Source organism: Aphelocoma coerulescens, chromosome 8, assembly GCF_041296385.1.
Source record: "Aphelocoma coerulescens isolate FSJ_1873_10779 chromosome 8, UR_Acoe_1.0, whole genome shotgun sequence".
NCBI classification, from domain to species: Eukaryota; Metazoa; Chordata; class Aves; order Passeriformes; family Corvidae; genus Aphelocoma; species Aphelocoma coerulescens.
Genome location: NC_091022.1, coordinates 22,106,716 through 22,126,592, shown reverse-complemented (window position 1 = coordinate 22,126,592; position 19,877 = coordinate 22,106,716). Strand labels below are relative to the sequence as shown.

Here is a 19,877-nt window from a genome sequence, read left to right as displayed (position 1 = left end):
CCTGAGCCAGAGGTTGTAGCTATACCTTTGTGCAAAAAAAATACAAAGTGAACTTGTCTGACTGCTTTTTGAATGATTCATACCTGGTGAATGCTCTTCCAGCATTTTTGTATAGGACTACACAGTCACCAAAAGCACTTCAGCATTGCTGCCAGATTAAAGAGAAAGGCTTTTTATCCAGCACTGTGCAAGTTGTAAGTGAGCTTGTGCACAGAAGAATTTTAAAAGACACTGAGTGTGGACACGAACGGACTTGTCACACTGTTTCACAGACACTCCTAAACAAGGAGAGTGCAATGGATCTGATCTGCCTGGATTTAAGGGAAGTAATCTCATGGCACACCTACATTAGTGAAAGCAATCTGCAGACATTACTAGAATGGCTGTCTCACCGGGAAAACTTAGCAGACACTTACTTTTAACAGAAAATTCCTGAAACAAGAAATTAGGGAGATTCCTGGAAGACCAACTTTAGAAATTATCCCACCTAATTATCCCACCTAGCAATCTTCCCCCCAAAAAAGGTGATTTAGATCCATTCAGTTTGTAAGATGCATCAAGGCAAAAGAACTTCAATTCCCAGGCATCACAGAGGAACAGGGAGGTGAACTGAGCAAGATGAACTTAAGAGTACTATCATGTGAAGGACAGCACATGTAGGGACTACTAAACAAACAAAACCCAACAGAACACCCCCAAGGACTCATCAGTTGAAAGAAAAGGTGCATGAAAGATTCAGGGATTTCTGCAATACAGTCATGGAGAAAGTTCACATGATTCCCAGTCTATCAGATTTGTTATTTCACTTCAGAAGCAGGGAAGTGTTAACACTGCTGAATAAGGCACTGATAAAACTACACTTAAAACACTCTTATCAACTGTTTTGAGAAACATGAGATCAAACTGAAAGGAAAACAGCTTAAGGGGAAAAAAAATAGAGCTATTAACCTGAATAAACAAAACAGAAAGCCTGCCCTTACAAAATAAAGGTGAAATACTAGCTTGCTTAATATTAACCTGCCAAAAGGTAGGTTACAAGGAGAAAGATGCCCTTTAATATGTTTGTGGAAGTCAGAGAAGGCGGATAAACTTAATTAAAAATAATAGTCACACAGGTCGAATTTGGTCTCAGGGAGTTTAGAAAGGAAGCCAGAGAAAGAGCAATGAAGCTCTGGGACGGTTTTCCAACCAGAGCAGTGGCAGAAGGTATTTACATGTTTTTCAGGCAGACCACAGTAAATTCACAGAAAACATCACATGGCAAGTTTGGAATGGTTTTGGAGATCACAGACTTTGATTCTCTGATGTAAAACACATTCTGTGTCCTAATAAGCTTGCATTTGGATTTTTTCATCTCCCCTTCGGTCAAAGTACTAGCACTAGTCACAGCTGGAGATGGAAATTTAGGTAGGATTTACTGGCCCTCCTTAGGATAATCAAACCCCTCAAGGTCCCTAGTCAGTAGCTAGTTCTCACCCTCCAGGTGCCATGTCTAGCGAGTCAGGTAAGAGAACAGGATCACTGGAAGGTTTTATGGTCTTCTAGAATTGATCACGGTCCTGACTGATCTGACATTTTCACCTAACAATATCCTTGTTTCACCCAATTTCTTCCTTTGGAAGACTATAGTTTGGAGGCATTAAGCCTGTTGTACCAAAGGGCTCAACTTTGTGTTAGTATTTTGGAGCGCATCTAGCAAAGAACTAGAAAGGGATGAAAAAAAAGAGAAATATAGATGAAATCCCAAAAAACTCTGCAAACCCCAGTTCTGTCACTAGTTTCTCTGCAATTGTGGGGAATCATTTCCAAGATACAGTGCTTCACTGGCTGTCTCTCCCCAGGCACAACCACAGAGAGCAAGCCTGGCAAGTGCATAACCACACAATATTGGGCAGCCATGCAGCAGGCAATTATTTGTGAAAACAGAATTTGGGGAAAATGGCTCCTTCCTCCACAATACCACCACTCTGCTGAGATGGCAGATGCTGTGCTTTCCTCTAAGCAGCTGAGAACAGAGTCCTATCTGAGTCTCCAGCCCTTAAGGCAGCAGAGTCACCTTTGGTGATGTTGACCTCACGGATGCTGTAGCCCTCGCGCAGCCGGACCGAAACAATGCTCACGAGGTCGGCGTGCACCTCCTTCTCCGTGTGCTTCTTCCTCCGCATCGCCAGCGCAGGGTTGCTGCTTGCAGACACCAGGTGTTCATTGAACAGCCTGTGCTGGGACACTGCAAATGGCAGGGATGGGTTTGTGAGGGAGCAGCTCCCCTGAGCCCCATCATGCAGCAACAGGCCTCCCCAAGAGCTTTAAAAAAGCTGCCAGGGAACACTCACTGGCCTGAAGAACAGTACATCCTTCAGGCACCATTTACACCCACTCCTGATTCTGCAATACAGCAAACAGGTTCATCAGTGTGGCCAAAAGGCCTGGGAAAGGGACAGGGTGGGGTGACAGGCACTGCTTCCTCTGGGACAGCTTTTGTGACAAGACACACATTGGAATTCCACATCCAGCCTGGACAGGCAGAAACTGCACATCTGTTTCAACAGTCACACAGCAAGCGTTGGGGCTTTACCGATTTCCCTGGAAAACTTTAAGTTCCTGGGTGCTTTTTAAAAGGTATTGGGATGTGGAAGACTTGAGCTTAAACCACTAACAGCTGATCTTTTTAAGATTCAGCATTTCCAAGTCCCAAGCTAGCTCTCTTCAAACTTGCCAGTTTATGTGGCTTCTGCTGCCAAGTTACAGAACGCAGATGGCACCAGCATATCGCTGGGACATGAAAGGGTGTTTCCATGTTTTATGGTAACTAAACTAATCTCTCCTGACACTCTCAGTCACTAATAGTCACAAAACAAGAAAAACCAGGAGAGGCATTTGGGACAGTTCTCAGGGGTCTAGTTTTTCAATGCAAACTGCCATCTGCAAGCCCTGTTAGGACAAGCTCTCCAGAACATTCCTGCCTGCGAGCTAGCCAGGGTGCACGGAAGGGTGGGCAAGTGCTTCTGACCCCCTCCAAGTCCCAGCACAGTGGGCCTAACTGCAGATTGCTAAATCAGGGGAATGGTGGAAAATGGGGCATTATTTTTCCCTGGTCCACCCAATTCCTGGAACCAGGAGGGGATGACCAACTGTGCCCAGAGCCTACAGAAGGCATGACAATGGACAGTATCAGCATAACCAAGCCTGGGGAGTCACCCCAAAGAGAGGTGCTTTAAGACACCCATCTACTGGAAGAAAGACATGCACATTCCTCACCACAATAATATTCTGGATTCAGGGACTCCCCAGTACGCAGAAAGGAGTACAGTAGAAATGCCTTGTGATACACATTCAGATCCAGGCTCAGGGGATCCAGCTCAGGGCACGTGGAGAGGTAAGCACCAAAAGTGGCCATGGCGATGAATTTCATCAGTTCCACATTGGGAACGTGGCCAAAGCTGCAGTCATAGGAGTAGACACCGCCCACCTATGGGATGGATAAAGGAGACACCTGAGCAACAACAGCAGCGCTGAGGACAAGGCAGATGATTGGTAAAGGATTCAAACAGGCAGAGAAGGCCCCCACTTCTCCTCTGGAGGTGAATGCCATCACCACCAATCCACCTGCCTCCCTCTGGTACCCACACTCCCAGGTAGCAGCAGACATACCTGCACAAAGGAGCAGGCCACTGTGCCACTGCGCAGCTGGTTGAGTAAAGTCTCGCACACAGCCACGTCAGGGACACTGGTCACACCATCCGTAATTATTATAATACCTGTAAACAAGGCAGCATCTTAGTGCATCTTCCATCTCAAACAGTTATCATTCTCCCAGTAAATTCACCAGGGACAAAGCTTAGGCAGGGCAAAAGTAGAAGGAAAATCCTGAGGCTGGTTTAGAGCTTCCAAAGCATTATGGAGCTGGCAAACATCCTGATTAGGTACAGCAGAGCACACAGAAAGGGCACAGCTCTTCACACCCCAGGCTGCCCTGAGCAACAGTCACAGTTGCACTGCCTCACAAACTCCCCGACGCTGACACATGGCACATGGCACATGGCCCCTGGCACAGTGTTGTCCTCCCCATTCCCACCACCAGAATTTGCCCCCAGAAAGCAGAGTAAAAGGCTCTGGTGAAATTTCATCCCTAAGAGAAGGGTCCATGCACACACCAGTCCTTACGAAATTAACCTCAGCCTACGGCAGGAGCAATACAGCCCTTTGCAAACAACTGGGCAAACCTTAACCCCGAGGACGCAGCCAACCTGCGCTGGAGTTGGAGGGCAGCAGCTGCAGGGCCAGGATCCCTTGCCGGACCATGCTGACCAGGCCAACGTCAGCAGTGACAACAGACACGCTGGGCTTCCTCCCAGATGACTCCTGCACGTCACCAGGGCTCTCTTGGCTCAGGGGGGATAAATCCACCTGGAAAAGTTTAAAAAAAACCCGCAAGGCCCCATGGGGCAGATTTCAGCCTAGCCCTAGTTCTCGCTCTTCCAAACACCTTCAGTCTGGCAGTCCCATGGTACTCTGGAGCACCACAGCAGACTCCATTTGTAGCTTTAACTTCCAGGTGCTCTTAAAATCCTGGTCACTTGGGCTGCTTCGAACAGCTGGGCAAGGCTGCTTGAAGGTGGAGGCACAGCATGCTCAGAGCTTTATTCTAAGCTGATTTCTCACAGAAGGGGAGATATGAGACACTTCAGGGTCACTAAAACTCCTCTGTGGAGCAAAGCAGTTCCCAGTTAAAGAGATGGCGAACACCTCTTTCTCCCCTTGCCATTTAGAAGCTGCAGCTATTCAGTATCTCCTTAATCTACTCTATTCAGCCCAGAAACACTGGAGATGCAGAGACAGCTACCACTCGTGAAGCTCTGCAGCAGAGGGGGAAAGAAGCCTCACAAGGACTAAGTCTAGTGCCTATGCATTTAATTCAAATGGCCCTTGTTATGCAGTGTTGATATAAACAAATGCAGGTAGGCTTCTCCCACATCTTCTATGAAAAATATCCCCTAGGCAAAGCCTGGAATTTGTATAATTACACCAGTGAGAAACCTACTGTATTCATAGTCCCTTAATCCCCATAAGGCTCTGGCAGTTCAACCCTGTAATAAAATATTGCTTCATTTTTACTGCTAATGCAGAGAATGGCTGAGACCCCCCCTCTGCAAAGCTACAGACAATTGGAGTTGGGAAAAGAAAACCAGAACTAACAAAACTTTTGCTATGCACAAATGGGAGCAGTCTGAGAGCAAAAAATATTGACTATCCATCACTTTAATTGCCAGATGCCTTAAATTCAGAAACTTGTTAACAATGATACAGCTAGTGCAACTTCAAAAGTGAATAAAGTTTCAGTCCCTGCCTTTTCCCTTGGGGCCTCCCACATCCACCCCACACCCTGTGGCAGGATTCACCAGTCCCTCTGGCCTGCAAGAGCGTCTCTCTCCTCCATTTGCATGGAAGAAGTTACAGGGTAGTTTACCATGAGAGAAATACTGCATCAAGCAGGAATGCACACAAAGCACTGCAAAACCACCATCTGGTCTCACTAGTCGAGGTATTTACTTCCGGCAATCTACTTTCTGTTTCAGGACTGGCAGTTTTAGCATTGAAACATACAAATTTCAGCTACAATGTGAGACTCCCAGCACTTCAGATATGCAACTGCAATTCACCACCAGTATCCTCTTGGTCATCTGATTTTGGGACTTTTTATTTCCTTTTTGCCCAAACTCTAATAACTAATGCTAATTAAGGACTACATAACCTCAGCCAGACCAACAATGACTTTGACTGCAAGAAGATCAAAAGCAGCATGGCCAGCAGGTTGAGGGAGGTGATCTTTAAATGTCCCTTCCAACTCAGATCGTACTAGGATTCTATCATTAATATGCTGATACATATATCCATGGCTGCTAAGCAGCATCTGTCACAGAACTCAAGGAGCACCTGAAACTGCACCAGCTGTTTATTCAGTTTCACTGCCAGTTTTCATGGTAACAAGTACTTTCATTCAAGAAATGTCAAAAGGGCTAAGGGCATATTCACAGCTATTTGCAGATTAATAATATGGACATAAGCACATCTCCCACCATCTTCTTCAGACAGAAAGCACACCCTACACCATTTCTCCCATGATATACAGTCAGGCCATCTTACTGCACATTAACTTTAGGGAAGGTAAATATCCTCACCAGTCCTTCTAAACACTTAATGGTTCTGCTTCCTCAGTGTTCACATCTCATTACTGGATCCCACAGTGTTATCTCACCAACTCCTTAGCTGTTCCTTCTGCAGACTTATGCTGCTGTTCCTCTTGCCACCCCACTTCAGAGGGGCCTCAGAGTGCAGATCTCCAGGAAGCCAAGAGAGCCCAACTACCTCTGCCCTCCTTACCTGCGGTTTGGGTTCATACTGTTGCTGAAGCATCTCTGCCACTTTGTTCTCAAAGGCACAGAGCTGTGTGTAAACTTGGTGCAGAAAGGCCTCACGCTTCGTCTCATCCAGCTGACAGCCCTGGAATAGTACCTGGCCCAAGGACACACATGTCAGTCATCAAGTTAAGATTTTACAGCACCACCCCAAGATGGTACACAGGAACACAGCTCTGCACAGGGGAGTTCAAATATCTCCCTGACAAAGCACAGGTACAGCACAGGCCACTTCTCTCTGTCCCTGCTCAGAGACAAGTGCCTGTGAGCAGTGATGTCTCATGGCACCTGCTGTGCACCCCACTGCAGATGCTTACATCACACTTTGGCAAATCTCCTTCTTGGGCAAGAAACTTCTACTTCATTTGACTTTCTCCAGGAGAAAGTGATGTGGGATCATTGTTAGAAGCCATTAACTGTTATCTGACACTTTGAAGGAAGGCCTGTTTGTTCTAATCTATCTCACCTCTAGACTGATCAAATTATCTTCCAAGAAGAACAGCAAATTGAAATAAAGAAAAGAAACAATGAGAGTGGACATTACAAAAGAGGCTGAGTGATGTGACAGAATAAGCCTGCCACCGAAGAAACTCCCTAGGGCACAACACCTGTGCTTACAGATGTCACCCTGGTATAGGAAATTCCTGTCCACAACCAGGAGGCAAAGAAGATACAACATGCAAAGACCTCAGCAGATTGGTGGGATGCTGCATGTTATCCATATTCCCTTGGCCTCATATGGGCAAGACCTCATAGTGACATCAGAGAAATAAATTATTACCACAGAGAGTCTTTCCTGGATGAGTGATAAACACATATGCCTCTTCCTCCACAAAAGAAACATAATTATCCAGTAGTACCCAGAGATCACAGCTCATGGCCTCATGCACAAAGTGGGAATTTAGAGAGATCCAAAGAAGAAAAATGTAGCGACTTCAGAGTGCTCAGTATAGTGCAAATAGAGGAGATACTGAGGCACAGCATGATGGTGTGTGCAGGATTGCTGGACAAGATAATTCACAAAACATCAATTGCAAATGGAGAAATTCCTGCTAGGCTTACTCCAGCAGCACCTCAGAACAGACCAAAGCGATGGCCACACTCCTCAGGTACAACACAAACCCTGGCAGAAGGCTTGGGCAGGGAGGGAACAAGCATAGACTAACAGGCTCCTCCTGTTACCACACACTTTCCCTGGTATTAGCAAAGGGATGAAATACACCGCCAGAAACGTGTAAGTTACATGAAAATACTGTAAGGTGGAAGAGATCAAGGACGAACTTCAAAAACCACGCTGGCCCCATAAACCAGACTTGAGTTTCTTAAACAGACCTGCCCTGACACAGGTGAAATCTCACTGATAAATCTCAATACTGGGGCTGGCTGCACCCTCCAGCACGGAGAAGCATATTCATACCAGTGCAAAAAACCCAAGGTTTGTAGGAAGAAGCAATTATCTTTGAATTAACCCCTGCTACAGAGCTGGAACAGGCAGACAACCTTTTGGTCATACAAGCTCTGCTTGAATGCTTCAAGCTAATCAGAACAGGCAAAAAGAATAAATCAACAGAAATTAAAAACAAAAACAACCCCCAAACAACAAAACAAGAACAACAACAAGCACATATTCAACATGAGGCAAATATTCCCTGTGGCCCAATTCTAGAATCGTGCCTGAGGGCAGCATTCTCCAGAGAAACCTCTGCTTCCTGCTCAGAAAGGAGAAGTTGCTCACATACACTTCTGCATCATGCCAGGCCATGTGTTTCAGCGAAACAAGCCTGCAGCATCACAGATAACAGAGCCCAGCTGACACCTGCCCCTGCTTTCCTCGTGCTCACAGGACACCTGCAAACCACAGCAAGCTTCTCATGCTGTGCCAAGGGAGATCCTGAACTTTACCTGGTGGGACTGCAGGCCAATGATGGAGGAATACACCTGGATGGTGACAAAGATCTCTGGCTGGTAGATAATGTCTGAACCAGGGATACGAAAGGGTCTTAACAATCCCACCAAGCATCGGGAAAGGGCATGAAACACTTCATCAAAAATTATCTCCCCCGTTGAGTCATCCTACAGAAACAGAGAAAGGGAACAGCTTTTTCACCTTCTAGGACTTTCAGTCTCATTGCTGGTTATCCCACTGTGCAGAGCCAACAGCAAACATCCTTCTGCAGTGGCAGCTAGATTAAAGTGACAGCTCTTGTAAACAGAAGTCACACATTCACCATCCAATGGAGAAATAAGATTTGCATTTAGTTCCCAGCCAGGGGCACAGCATGGCTCCCTCCCAGGAAAAGCAAGACTTCTGCAAAAGTTAAGACTGACACTGAGAGCAATAAACCTTTTCTCAGCAAATATAAATGGGTTTCTCTTTTAATGCAGAGTTTCTGCTCTTACCACAATCCCTGTGGAAGGGCTCAGATCAAGCTCAATCACAAATCGGTACTGGCGGGCCAGGAAGGTGACCCGTGTAGAGGGCACAAGGAGGTAGGGCCTGGGCTGGACCGGCTCGTCTGGCTGCCACCCGTTAGGCAGGATGCTGAGAACATCAAGCTCATTTTCTGACTTCACCTGCCGGAACAAGCAAACGGTACATGAGAGAACACCAAGCCATACCAAAGGAAGAATCAGAGAAAGAGATAGGGCTTAAATACTCTGAAGGGTGCAGGTGCTGCTGGGTGGTGCAACACCAGCCGCGCTGACACCATCCAGCCCTGAGCACCAACTCACCAGCTCGGGCTCGGGTACGGCCCGGATCACCTGGTGCAGGCGGCTGAGGACCCAGGCGAGCCGCACGTTGCGGGAGATGCGATAGTCCTTCTTCATCAGGAGGAACACATGCCCTGCCTCCTCCACCTGCGGCGGGAGCACGGCGGCCCAGGTCATTCCCGGAGCAGCCCCAGACAGCGCCCGCGCCGCCGCTCACCCCGGGCCGCTCCAGCCCCGCACTGCCGGCCCCACTGCTCCCCATGGCGACCGCGTCCCCTGCGCCCGCCCCTCGCCCCGGCCCGGCCCGGCCCGGCCCGGCCCCGCTCCCCCGGCCCCGCGGCCCGGCCCGCTCCCACCTCCCCCTCGGGCCGCTCGGCCGCCGCCATGTCCGCGCGGCCCCGCCCCGGAAGTGCCGCTCCCCCGGGACAACGGGGCGGTGCCGCCGCCGCCATCGCCGCCGCCATCGCCGCCATGCAGGTGAGGGCCGGGGGGAGCGGGGCCGGGCGGCTGCGCGGGGGCCGAGCCCATCGGAGGCTGGGGCACCCTCGGAGGGAGGCCGAGCGCGCCCTCGAGCAGCCGATGCGATGCTCTGCTGTGCAACAGCCCCTTGTTGCTGCACGGCTGTGGGGTGAGTGTTCGTACAGCTGAGTGCCCTGGCCCCGCTTGAATGAAATGTCGTTAATGGGAGAAGAACCGAATTACTTTACTAAGTGCTCTGAATTTGTAGCATCCGTGTTGTCCAAAGAAGAGTTGCAGAGGGTAATGATAGGTTAATAGGTTGTAAAGATCCGCCTCCTTTGGTTTGTTTGAAACCGCAGTCTGCTGGCCTCATGCGGATCTCCTGGTTGTCCTGCTGGAAAAGAAAGTGAAAATGGATTGTCCCGCTATTACTCATTTATAGGGTTTATTACATTGTCTCTCCTTGTTTTAGCCACTTGCTCGTACCAGTCTTTTTGCTGGTTTTTTACGGTTTGTTTTTTTTTTTGGAACTATGAATATTCTTCATCATCCTCGTTGCCTTTATTAGTACATATTCCTACTCTATCCCTTTTCAGTTTGAGGGACAAGAGTGACGTGTAATATTCGAGATGCAAAGGAGGCGTGCATTTATGTGGTGACATAATGATCCTTAGTTTCTGTTGCTTTCCTAATAAATCCTGTGGTCGCTTTTACTTCCTTGCCTGCCTTTTCAGTATTGGGCAGATGTTTTCATGGGTTATCCTCAGACAATCCCGAGATCTTGTTGTTGAGTTACAACGTTATCAGCTCAGATAATGTCATTGTGTACAAAAAGTCAGGGGGGATTTTTCCCCCTTTGTTTTGCCAATCAGGATTTTTTTTTTCCATTTGATTTGCCGCCTACATTGCTTTATCTTTACCTACTCTGGATTTCACCTTTACCTCTCAGTTGCTCCATATCAGGAGGTCCTTCACAACCCCTACCATGAGCCCTGTCTTTACTACCTCGGCACAATTTAGCATTGCTAACAAACTCCTTAAAGTGTCCCCTTGGAGAGGGCCAGCATTCCTTGGAGTCACTGCTCTGTCTTATTGTGTGCTTATTGCAATGCTTGTATCAGCTTCCAGCTCCTAATGGCTTTGGGAAGAGCTTAGGGAAGGAGGGTTGGAGTGCACTGCTGCCGTGAGAGTGATCCTTGTGCGGTGGGGTTTCATTCATCCTCTTCAGGGCTTCTTGGGTAAGCGCAGGCAGTGGGCCAGGGCACTTGCCATGGCTGCATATGCCTGGCACCCCTGCAGTAAAACACTGGCTACCAGCCCAGCTTGTAACACAGGCAGTAGTTAACCTCCCTGCACAAACACAGTGCACACAGTTGTAGGCATATTTCTTAATTGGACAGGAACTGACTAGTCCCGTCACAAAGGGAAGGAGAGTGCTTTTATCTCTAGGTGGAACAGCCAGCAGCAATCTGTTGCATGAATCCACTCCATGGACTGGGGATCAAATTTTAATAAGGTTGCTCCAGCTGTTTATTCTAAGGTGGTTAAAGTAAAATGAAGTCTCATCCGTGATTACCAGCTTGTCAGAGTACAAATAAAATAGAATAAATAATACAGTGTTCTCATGAACATGGAAGGTGCCTGATAATCTTTCCATGAAGCTTGCACTGGGCTAGTGTATTTGAACAGAGCAACAACAAGCCCAATAGCAAGCATGCCAACAGCCTGAGTTACTCTATCTGCTTTCCTAATCGGTATTCCCTTTCTATTATTTGACTGCTTTGTCCCACCCTCCTCATGGATTATTATTGTACAGTTCTGAACTTACACGAGCAGTTCCTTAGGGCTGGGACTTTAATTATATTTTGCACAATACTGTGGTACAAGTAAGTTCAAGTAGATAAGAGTTTTGGGGGTTTTTGTGAGAGTCAAGGGCATGCCTTGGTGTCTTTGGCAGCAGATCCACAGTCCTGACACTTTGTCACTGTCCTCCCTCACCTGGAAGGGAATGTCAGTGGGAAAGATTTCTTAAACAATGTAATCCCAGCAAAAGGCAGGAGGTAAAGGGCGTGTGTGGTTATGACACTGGTCTGTGTCATGGCAGGGCCTCCCACAGCTCATGGGGAACAAGGCCAGTAGGAGCTGCCAGTTTCCTTGGCAGCTGCCAGTGTCACATGGGCAGAAAGAAAGTAAAGAATGAGGTGAAGGGCACAAACTGGAGTTTTTAGTCCATGGACCTGTTAGTCATTTTGCAAAGACTGTTTTGGATGAAGATATTGCAGCACCCACAGCTGCTGTCAGAAAAGGCTGAGGGAATGCTAATCTTCTTTGAGCTGAGTTAGCTTAAGTGGCTTACAAAGATAGCTTTGATGACTTTGCCTGATGTGGTAAAAAGCAGATGTAAGTGATGATGTCTTCACTACACCCATCTAGATCTTTAACAGGACAGCTGGCCAAGTGTTTGTCTCAGATACAAGTCTCTTGCCTAAGTAGTCTGATCCAAGGGAAAGGGGTCGGTGTGAAATAATGGGATTTTTATCTCCAGTATCTCTGCTTCCTCTGAAAAGGAGGCTGTCTGTAGGACAGGTTGGATTATGGATGCATGGGTGTGGATTCACACCTTTGTCCTCCTCCCTTGTCTGTCTTGCCTATTTTTAGAGAGAGGAGAAGCAGCTGGAGCTGACCCTGGAGACGCTCATCAGTCAGGTGGCCGACCTGAAGAACTCCTTGGTCAGTTTTATCTACAAGCTGGAGAATGAATATGACCGACTCACATGGTAAGGTGTCTCGCTGTTGATCACTGCCAAAGCTCTTGCTCAAAGGATTAATTAAAAACCATTAGCTTCTTGTCAGTAGGTTTCAATTTTCTTTTCACATTTGTGCTGGAGGAACCACTGCACATCTTCCACCAGAAAAATGGTTGAAATCCATTGGCTTCATGCTGTAGAGCAATAGAGTCATTCTAACACCTTTTAATCCAGACAGTTTATGGGAATTAGACTTGCATCTGCAATGAGTGGACATTCTCAGATGAAGCACCTTAGAGACCTACATACACTATAAAATGAGCCATAGTTCCTTCTACACTTCTTGACATTTTCCAGCTTTTTATGGCTCTGATATAAACTGAGCTTTTGTGTTTTGCTAGTTTTGCTTTGCCACACAGTTTGAGAGACTTGCAAGATGGCATTCTCTTCTTGGAAAATATGGAGCATAAAGATATTATAGCTGCAGCTTAATAAACTATGTGGTATCTTAGTGTCTGCCTCTGCAGCAAAGCTTCACAGACAAGTTAACACAGTTAATGTTGCAGAAGGGAGAAGAGCTGATGAATCCCACACAGAGACCAAGCTGAAGAGGACCTCCTTGAAAACATTATCAGTTATTTAGCTTCGTTATTACTTAGTCTGGATAGCCAAGCTATAAACATTTTCTCTCCTGGCTGTACTGCTTTGGGATGAAATTATTTTAGACCTTGCTCCAGAATTTCACTGGGAGAGGTAGTGACAAGGAAAGAATTGCTTCTGTGTATGTTACTGAAATCCTGAACAACTGCCACTTTCAGTGGTACTGCTTGTAATGTCCCTGAGGTATTTGATGCATTTGAGCCGTTTCCAGTAAGGACTGGGGTTTGTCCACACCTGCATATTCAGCACGAGATTTTACTGCTTACTGTCTGAAGTAGACTGATTTGAAGACTAATGATGTTATTTCCTCCCTCCTCAGCCATTTGAGTGAAGAAGAGAGAAATGCCCTCTGTGGCATCCCCTTTCCCTATTCTATCTTCTTTATTTGCTTTTCCAGGCCTTCAGTTCTGGACAGCTTTGCATTGCTCTCAGGACAGCTGAACACCTTGAATAAAGTGCTAAAGCATGAGAAGACCCCACTATTGCGAAACCAGGTGATCATCCCCCTAGTGCTGTCTCCAGACCGTGATGAGGAGATCATGGTAAGACATGTTCCTTGAGTATCAGAAAGTGCTTGAGTGCCTGAGTATTCATCTTGTCACTCATTTGTGCTGGGCATTCCTCAGCTCTGGGTGTAAAGGAAGGAAAGGCAACAAGTACTTCTGTGTGAGAGTTGCTTTGCTGTGGGATTTTCACCTACAAACGCTTGCACTGGATACACTTTACAGAAGGTGTTCCTGTTCATAAATATGTTGCTGCAACTAAACAGGCACAATGCAAATTCCTAGACAAGTTGTTGAAACTTCCTAATGCTCCCCAGATCAAGGTTTCCCCACTAGCCTTGTTCAGCACCATGGCCTGTGCCCTGGTCTGGAGCGGCGTGATTGCTGGGCTGGAGGCGGAGGCTCTGAGTGAGCCTATTGTCCCACTCTTGCAGCGGCAGACAGAGGGACGTGTGCCGGTGTTCAGCCATGAAGTAGTGCCCGACCATCTTCGAACTAAGCCCGACCCTGAGGTGGAAGAGCAGGAGAAGCAGCTGATCACAGATGCAGCTCGAATTAGCCCTGATGCGGCACAGGTAGGTAAAGAAGAGTTTGATACTTCTGCCTCTTATCCCTAGGGCACAACATGCCCTTTAACTGCTTCCTTCACTCTTCCATTTGACAGTTTTCTTTTTTTTGCTGTGTCCTTTCCTATCTGAGATGTCTCCAGCTGACCCTAGCTGAGGTTTGGTTTCCTCCACAGTTTCACAAGAGTATCCAGCTCTCTGGCTGTTCACAGGAGGTGCCATCCAACCAGTCAGAGGCGAAGGCTATCCCATCCCCACAGTGCCCTCCTGCATGCATTAGCACTGGGTGCTCTCAGCTCAGCTAGAAAAACGCTTACTTTTGGTTACACAGATCCTGGGAAGAGAAAGCTTGTTCATTTACCTTGCTGATTTGTACTGAGTTGGAGGTATCCTGGCAGTTTCTGACAGTTTTCGTTTTGCAGAAACAGATCCAAAGTCTGAACAAAATGTGCTCAAATTTGCTGGAGAAAATCAGTAAGGAGGAGCGTGAATCTGAAAGTGGAGGTATGTCACTGAGGTGGGAGTGGAGTACAGGGTTCAAGCAGCAGGCCTGAGAGAGTAGAGGCAAAATAGATACATTGGAGAGCCTGAAGTATGGGAAATACAGGTGAGCACCATAAATGAAAACATTCCAGAAGATGCAACATTAGCTGTCCTGGAGCACCCTAATTTGAGAAGGCAGCCTGTGGGTGCATGTGTCTTCCTTGTGTGATCTGTGCATGGTGGGAAGGTTATTCCAACCCTTTGACATATCCCCCTTTGAGGAGGTGATAAGTATCTGCCAAGAAAACTTCCCAGTCGACTTTAATTAATAAAAATAGCTGTGAAAATGCAGCAGCAGTGAATAAGAAACCCTTTAGCTCTGTTCTGAAGGAGACTACCTGTTGGCAGGCTTTTGTGTGATCCTGTCTAGATAATGGGTGCTTCAGGCTCATGGCCAGCTTTTTCTGGTAGTGGTGTTCACTGTTCCTGGGAGGGCCACACACAACTCTTAAAGGCAGTGGCATTGTTTTTATTGTCATCTTTGACACAGGACCTGAGCACAGGTTCTGTCCAGTATCTGGGATTAACAGTGTAAGTGGGCACATGCGTGGCAAAAAAACTTGAAGACACCGTGTTGCTCATGAGTCTCTAAAAGGGGGTGTTGCTATTTCTTACCTAAATCACAGTGCTTGTAACGTGCCATAGGATTCGCTTCTCCTTCCTTGAGCAGATTATGCCCTGCTCTCAGTGAAAAAGCTCTTGGTTCACCAGTGTCCCTGGATTTTGCAGCTTCTTTGACCTTGCTGAGACTCTTGTAGGACAGCTTGTAAGAAACTCATCTCTATTGCATGCACTAAAGTAGCTGAAAAGTAAATCCAAGACCAGCTATGCTACTTTTTAGACCTGATTGCCAAGTCTAAAAATAACTTCCAAAATAACTTCTTTCTTTACAGGTTTACGACAGAATAAGCAGACTTTCAACCCTGCAGATACCAACGCACTGGTAGCAGCTGTGGCCTTTGGGAAAGGGCTGTCAAACCGGAGACCCCCGGGCTCTGGGGCATCTGTCCAGTCAGGCCAGCCGGGAGCTGGTGCCATCATTGCAGGTGCTTCGGGCATGCAGCAGGTCCCAATGACAGGTGCACCAGCTCAGCAGCAGCCAATGCTGGCAGGAGTGCAGATGGCACCAGCAGGACAGACAGGTAAAGAAGTTCTGTGTCTGAGATCAGTTGAAATCCAGGGAGCAAGAAAGACAAATGCAGATGTAGAAATTCTTCCCCAGTCACCTTTTAGATATAACTAAGTATGAGGTTCCTTTCTGGCCTTAATAACATGAGTCAGGTTTTAATAGTGTAGTCATACCTGTTTAAAATTGGCTCAGAGGTTGAGATGGATCCCAGCCAACCAGCTTCAGCTTCTTAACTGCCTCTGCAAGACTATTTTAATGATAGACTTAGGAACATAGGAATCAATATGGAGGGAGATCACAGTGTAGTTTTTCAGGGATCTCTACTGGGGATTTTCCTGTGAAATTTAAGTTGTGGGTAGGCAATAAAGTGGAAAAGTTTGATGATAATGAGTTATTTAAGGTAAGAAAAAAACAAAAGTTTTCTGTAAAAAGTTAGAAGGTTTTCCTATACAAAGTGACTTTGCTTAATAGCAGTAGATGACATTTGTATTGAATATAAAGTGAAATACATAGGCATAGAAATTTGACTGTACACATCCAGCACCTGGACTCTAACCTAGTTACTTGTATTTTTGAAATACATCTATGATATAAGAGTTCTGTAAAGACAATAATTGGGTGTTCAGTTGGGTCATAAATACAAACTAAATACTAGGAATTGCTAGAAAAGGAGCATAGAGGATATCTTTAGGCCATTCTGTTAATCCATTGGGCACCCACACCTGCAATATTATGGGCAGTTCTGATATCTTCTCTGCTAGTGGGCATAGCTTTGGGCTAGGGAGAAGAAAGTGGAAGCCTATAGAATCCCAAATTATATACAGCAGGCAAATGAGGAATGATTGTTCATTGTCTCCCATGACACAGAAGGATTGGTGAAAATGCACCAATCAAAATGTGGGCTTGTAGATTTGGAACAAAAGGGAGATACTTTCTGAATACTAAATAATTACACTGTAGAGCACATTGCCTAGTGTGTGATAGGCAGATATGTTTATGTGAGATGGAAAACTAAGTAAGTACATAGATTTCTGGATGAAAAATCAGGTGACAGGTAATCCTGAGGATACCAACTCTGATTCCATGACCCTGAGCCACAATCTGTTAAAAGCAGAGTAGGTATTCTGCAGGGATATCACTGCAGGCTTGCCCTATTCTGGTATTCCTCCTTAAAAATCCTCTGCTGTCAGGAATGGGCTTGGCCTGGGGGGACCTACAGGCTAACCCTGTGCTGTCAGAATGTTTATGTTAATTGGGATTTAGGATATCGGATATCCTAATTGGTGTTTTCTTGCCTGTGTATAATGACTGTTGTTAGGATATGTGCTTAAGCAACAATACAGTTCTAAGTTAAACACGTGTTTATGTAAGAGTTAGAAAGTCATTTCCACTGTAATTTGGTAGCAAAGAAGACCTCTGTGATTGCTGGCTGAATACCCAGAGACACTGTATCCAGGGTGGGAAGGCAGTCACTTCTGTCGGCCAAGCAGAGTGCACTGGTAAGGAGAGCACTTGTCCAGCCTGTGTGATGGGGAAAGTACCTCTTGATAAGAGCAGCTACAGCGGGTTTTATCAAAGGTCTGTCTCACTATTCTGCTTTTGATAGTGCTCATAGCTGAGGCTGAAAGAATGTAAGAACAAAGGATCTCTCGACCACAGTTGTTTTTTAGGGATTTTAAGCCAGAGTCTGGTTTGATAGCATTGGGTACAGTAGCCATTAATTCCTGCAGTTCCTGTTTGAATTACAGTTTGACTTCTACAACACCTATGGCAATATGTCCCACAGCTTTATCACATTTTGCTTAAAGTCCTTTTTATGTTTAAATATTCTGCTTGATGATTTTATTGCATTTTTCTTTTTTACCCATTTTGTGAGAAATGGTGAATAAGCATTCCTCAGTTACCTTCTCCATACTGGTTTTCATGTTTTGGAAATCTGTCTCCTTCCTTTGTCCATTTTTAGGTGTTTTTCCCTTAGCTAACAAGTCCTGTTCTCTCTAATGTGACTTTGTGTTGAAGTTATAACTTGGACCTTCCTTGTCACTCTTAACCTGCATTTTTTCTGGTTGTTCTCAAGACTGGGAACACCACAACCACTCACTGTGTCTCAGATGTGGGTGAACCATGCAGTCCTGTTCACTGTTGCTTTTGGAGCAATATCTAGCAGTATTTGTCTCCTGATTGTTGGTGATATCTATCAGTTACCTGCACATTCATTGCTGGCAATGACCCACTTTGGATATGTTCGAGAAAGTTTAATAATCTTTATCATTTTAGGCATTTGCTTATCAAATCTTTTCTTGTCCTGCCAGACTATAATTTTAACTTTCAGAAGTTATCCTTTTTTTTCTGCATCTATTTGAAGACACTGGAGTGTTTTTTTACTATCCCTCTGTGCTGCTCTTTAATCACTGTTTATTTTTCAGATCATCTTAGTTTTGTCTAGCATTCTACACTTACTGTAAGCTGCCAGTAAGATGTCTTTGAACACATGTGAGATTGGTATCAACAGAGAGTAATAATGCCCAAGAGGTGGATGTGGTTACAAGAAATTAAGAAATCTGAGAGAGGCTTAGTAATTTAAATATACACCCTGACTATAAATAATGCTACAGGGCAGGGGATACAGACTCTGAAATGGACGTGGACACAGTCTTGGTTCTTCTTTGTGTGGTGCTGCCAGCAACTTCTATGAGACTGAGTAAGTCTGACACTCCTGTAGGAGCCTCCTGACAAAGAGAAAGGCTTGCTTAGGATGAAAAAAGAATAGAATTGGAGGGGATAGCAGGGGGACACAGGAATTGTCAAGGAAATTTGTCAGCAGAGAGAGATGCCAATTTGTAGAAGAGATTGATTGTGTAGGTCAGACGCTGGAAGATGCTGTAGCAGATGAGCCTGGAGTGAAACTGGAAAAGCCCAGACAGGATTGTTCTGAGTCTTACATGCTCCTGAGCAAATGTCCTCTCGTATTGCTGATTTTTGCACTGCTTTTTCTTTTTTCCCTCTCCAGGAAAAATGCCGAGTGGCATAAAAACAAATATAAAATCTGCCTCAATGCATCCGTATCAGAGATGAGCTGAGATGAACCAGACCTGGGGAACAGCAACATTTGTTACTGCTGCCCGCACCCCACCTGGATTCCTTCTAGGACTTCCAAGTCCCTTCACATATCCACACACCATATCCAGGAAGATGGGGTAATACGGCCCTTCCCTGGGTGCTGGGTGGCTTGTGTGGAGCTGCTGGTGGCCATGCCTCTTGGATACTTCTCTGTTCAGCCAGAGCAGAGGACTTTCTTTCTGGTATTGATGCCAGCTTCTCCAGGTCTGGCCTGGAGGATAACTACCCTTTCCTGATACAGAACCTGAAGAGCTGCATAGAGCTCCTTGTTTCTGCTTGTTCACTTGGTATGTTCTTTCTTTACTCCCTCTTGTTTAATAAAGACCTTGTTATGCTCACTGTGAGACACTGATGTCCATCTCTCGAATCATAAGGACTCTTATGTCCCTTTGGGTAAGGCTACAGAGCAGCTCCAGTCTAAACCACACTGAAAATGCTGGAGGCTGAGCGCTGGAGCTGCAGGTTTATGCGTAAAGGGGTGTTGTCGGGTGAGTCAGCTGGGTGCCAACATAAGCAGCAAACATCTCGTGCATAGAAAACCAATTATGGCTATTCCCCAGAAGGCAAAATACTAGGAAGGACTATTTCAAGGCCTACAGCAAGAAGGCAGCACATGAGGAACAGAAGCACAGAGCTCTTGTATTCTGATGCTGCAGCAAATCCCAGCTGGATCTGATTTCACTTCCATGCTTCTCTGCTTCTGTGTTTTCTATAAAGTTTCTTAGCTGCTTCAGGATTAATTGATCACTTCAGAAAGGTACTTCAGTGTGCTCAGGACTGTGACATTTCTGTATGGGCCAGGTTGTGAAGTCTGGCCCATTTCTCTTTGGAACTGGGCACTGTGAAGCCATCCCTGTTATACTTTCTGCTCTTGAGCTGTAACATACAATCTGCCTTATGAGAGATTCCTGTGAGACAAAAGGGTGGGGGCGCATGCCCACGGAGCTTGTCAGTACGTACAGCACCATCCTAAAGGACGAATGTCCTGCTTCTGGTTGCTCTTGCATGGACTTCCTTTTGAC

At 46.1% G+C, this 19,877-nt stretch overlaps 2 protein-coding genes across 10 annotated transcripts in view; one reads left to right on the top strand and one right to left on the bottom strand.

The window, feature by feature from the left end:
* SZT2 (SZT2 subunit of KICSTOR complex) overlaps positions 1-9,599 on the bottom strand; it is a 54,678-nt gene extending 45,079 nt beyond the window's left edge. For all 9 annotated transcript variants that reach the window (XM_069023135.1, XM_069023137.1, XM_069023138.1 and 6 more), the window contains exons 1-9: positions 9,485-9,599; positions 9,150-9,275; positions 8,817-8,990; positions 8,319-8,489; positions 6,382-6,513; positions 4,248-4,407; positions 3,652-3,758; positions 3,259-3,469; positions 2,057-2,227 (exon numbers count right to left, since the gene is read on the bottom strand). In XM_069023135.1, the coding sequence (XP_068879236.1) occupies positions 2,057-2,227; positions 3,259-3,469; positions 3,652-3,758; positions 4,248-4,407; positions 6,382-6,513; positions 8,319-8,489; positions 8,817-8,990; positions 9,150-9,275; positions 9,485-9,592 (1,360 nt within the window). In that variant the 5' untranslated portion in view covers positions 9,593-9,599. The remainder of the gene's footprint in view (positions 1-2,056; positions 2,228-3,258; positions 3,470-3,651; positions 3,759-4,247; positions 4,408-6,381; positions 6,514-8,318; positions 8,490-8,816; positions 8,991-9,149; positions 9,276-9,484) is intronic.
* A 10-nt stretch (positions 9,600-9,609) lies between these two features.
* MED8 (mediator complex subunit 8) lies at positions 9,610-19,201 on the top strand (the record flags this gene model as incomplete). Its single annotated transcript, XM_069023312.1, has 7 exons — positions 9,610-9,756; positions 12,246-12,364; positions 13,392-13,536; positions 13,932-14,072; positions 14,486-14,567; positions 15,500-15,748; positions 18,746-19,201. Coding segments are annotated over 7 exons (948 nt in total), but the record flags the coding sequence as incomplete, so codon positions are not given.
* Between the last annotated feature and the right edge of the window lie 676 nt (positions 19,202-19,877).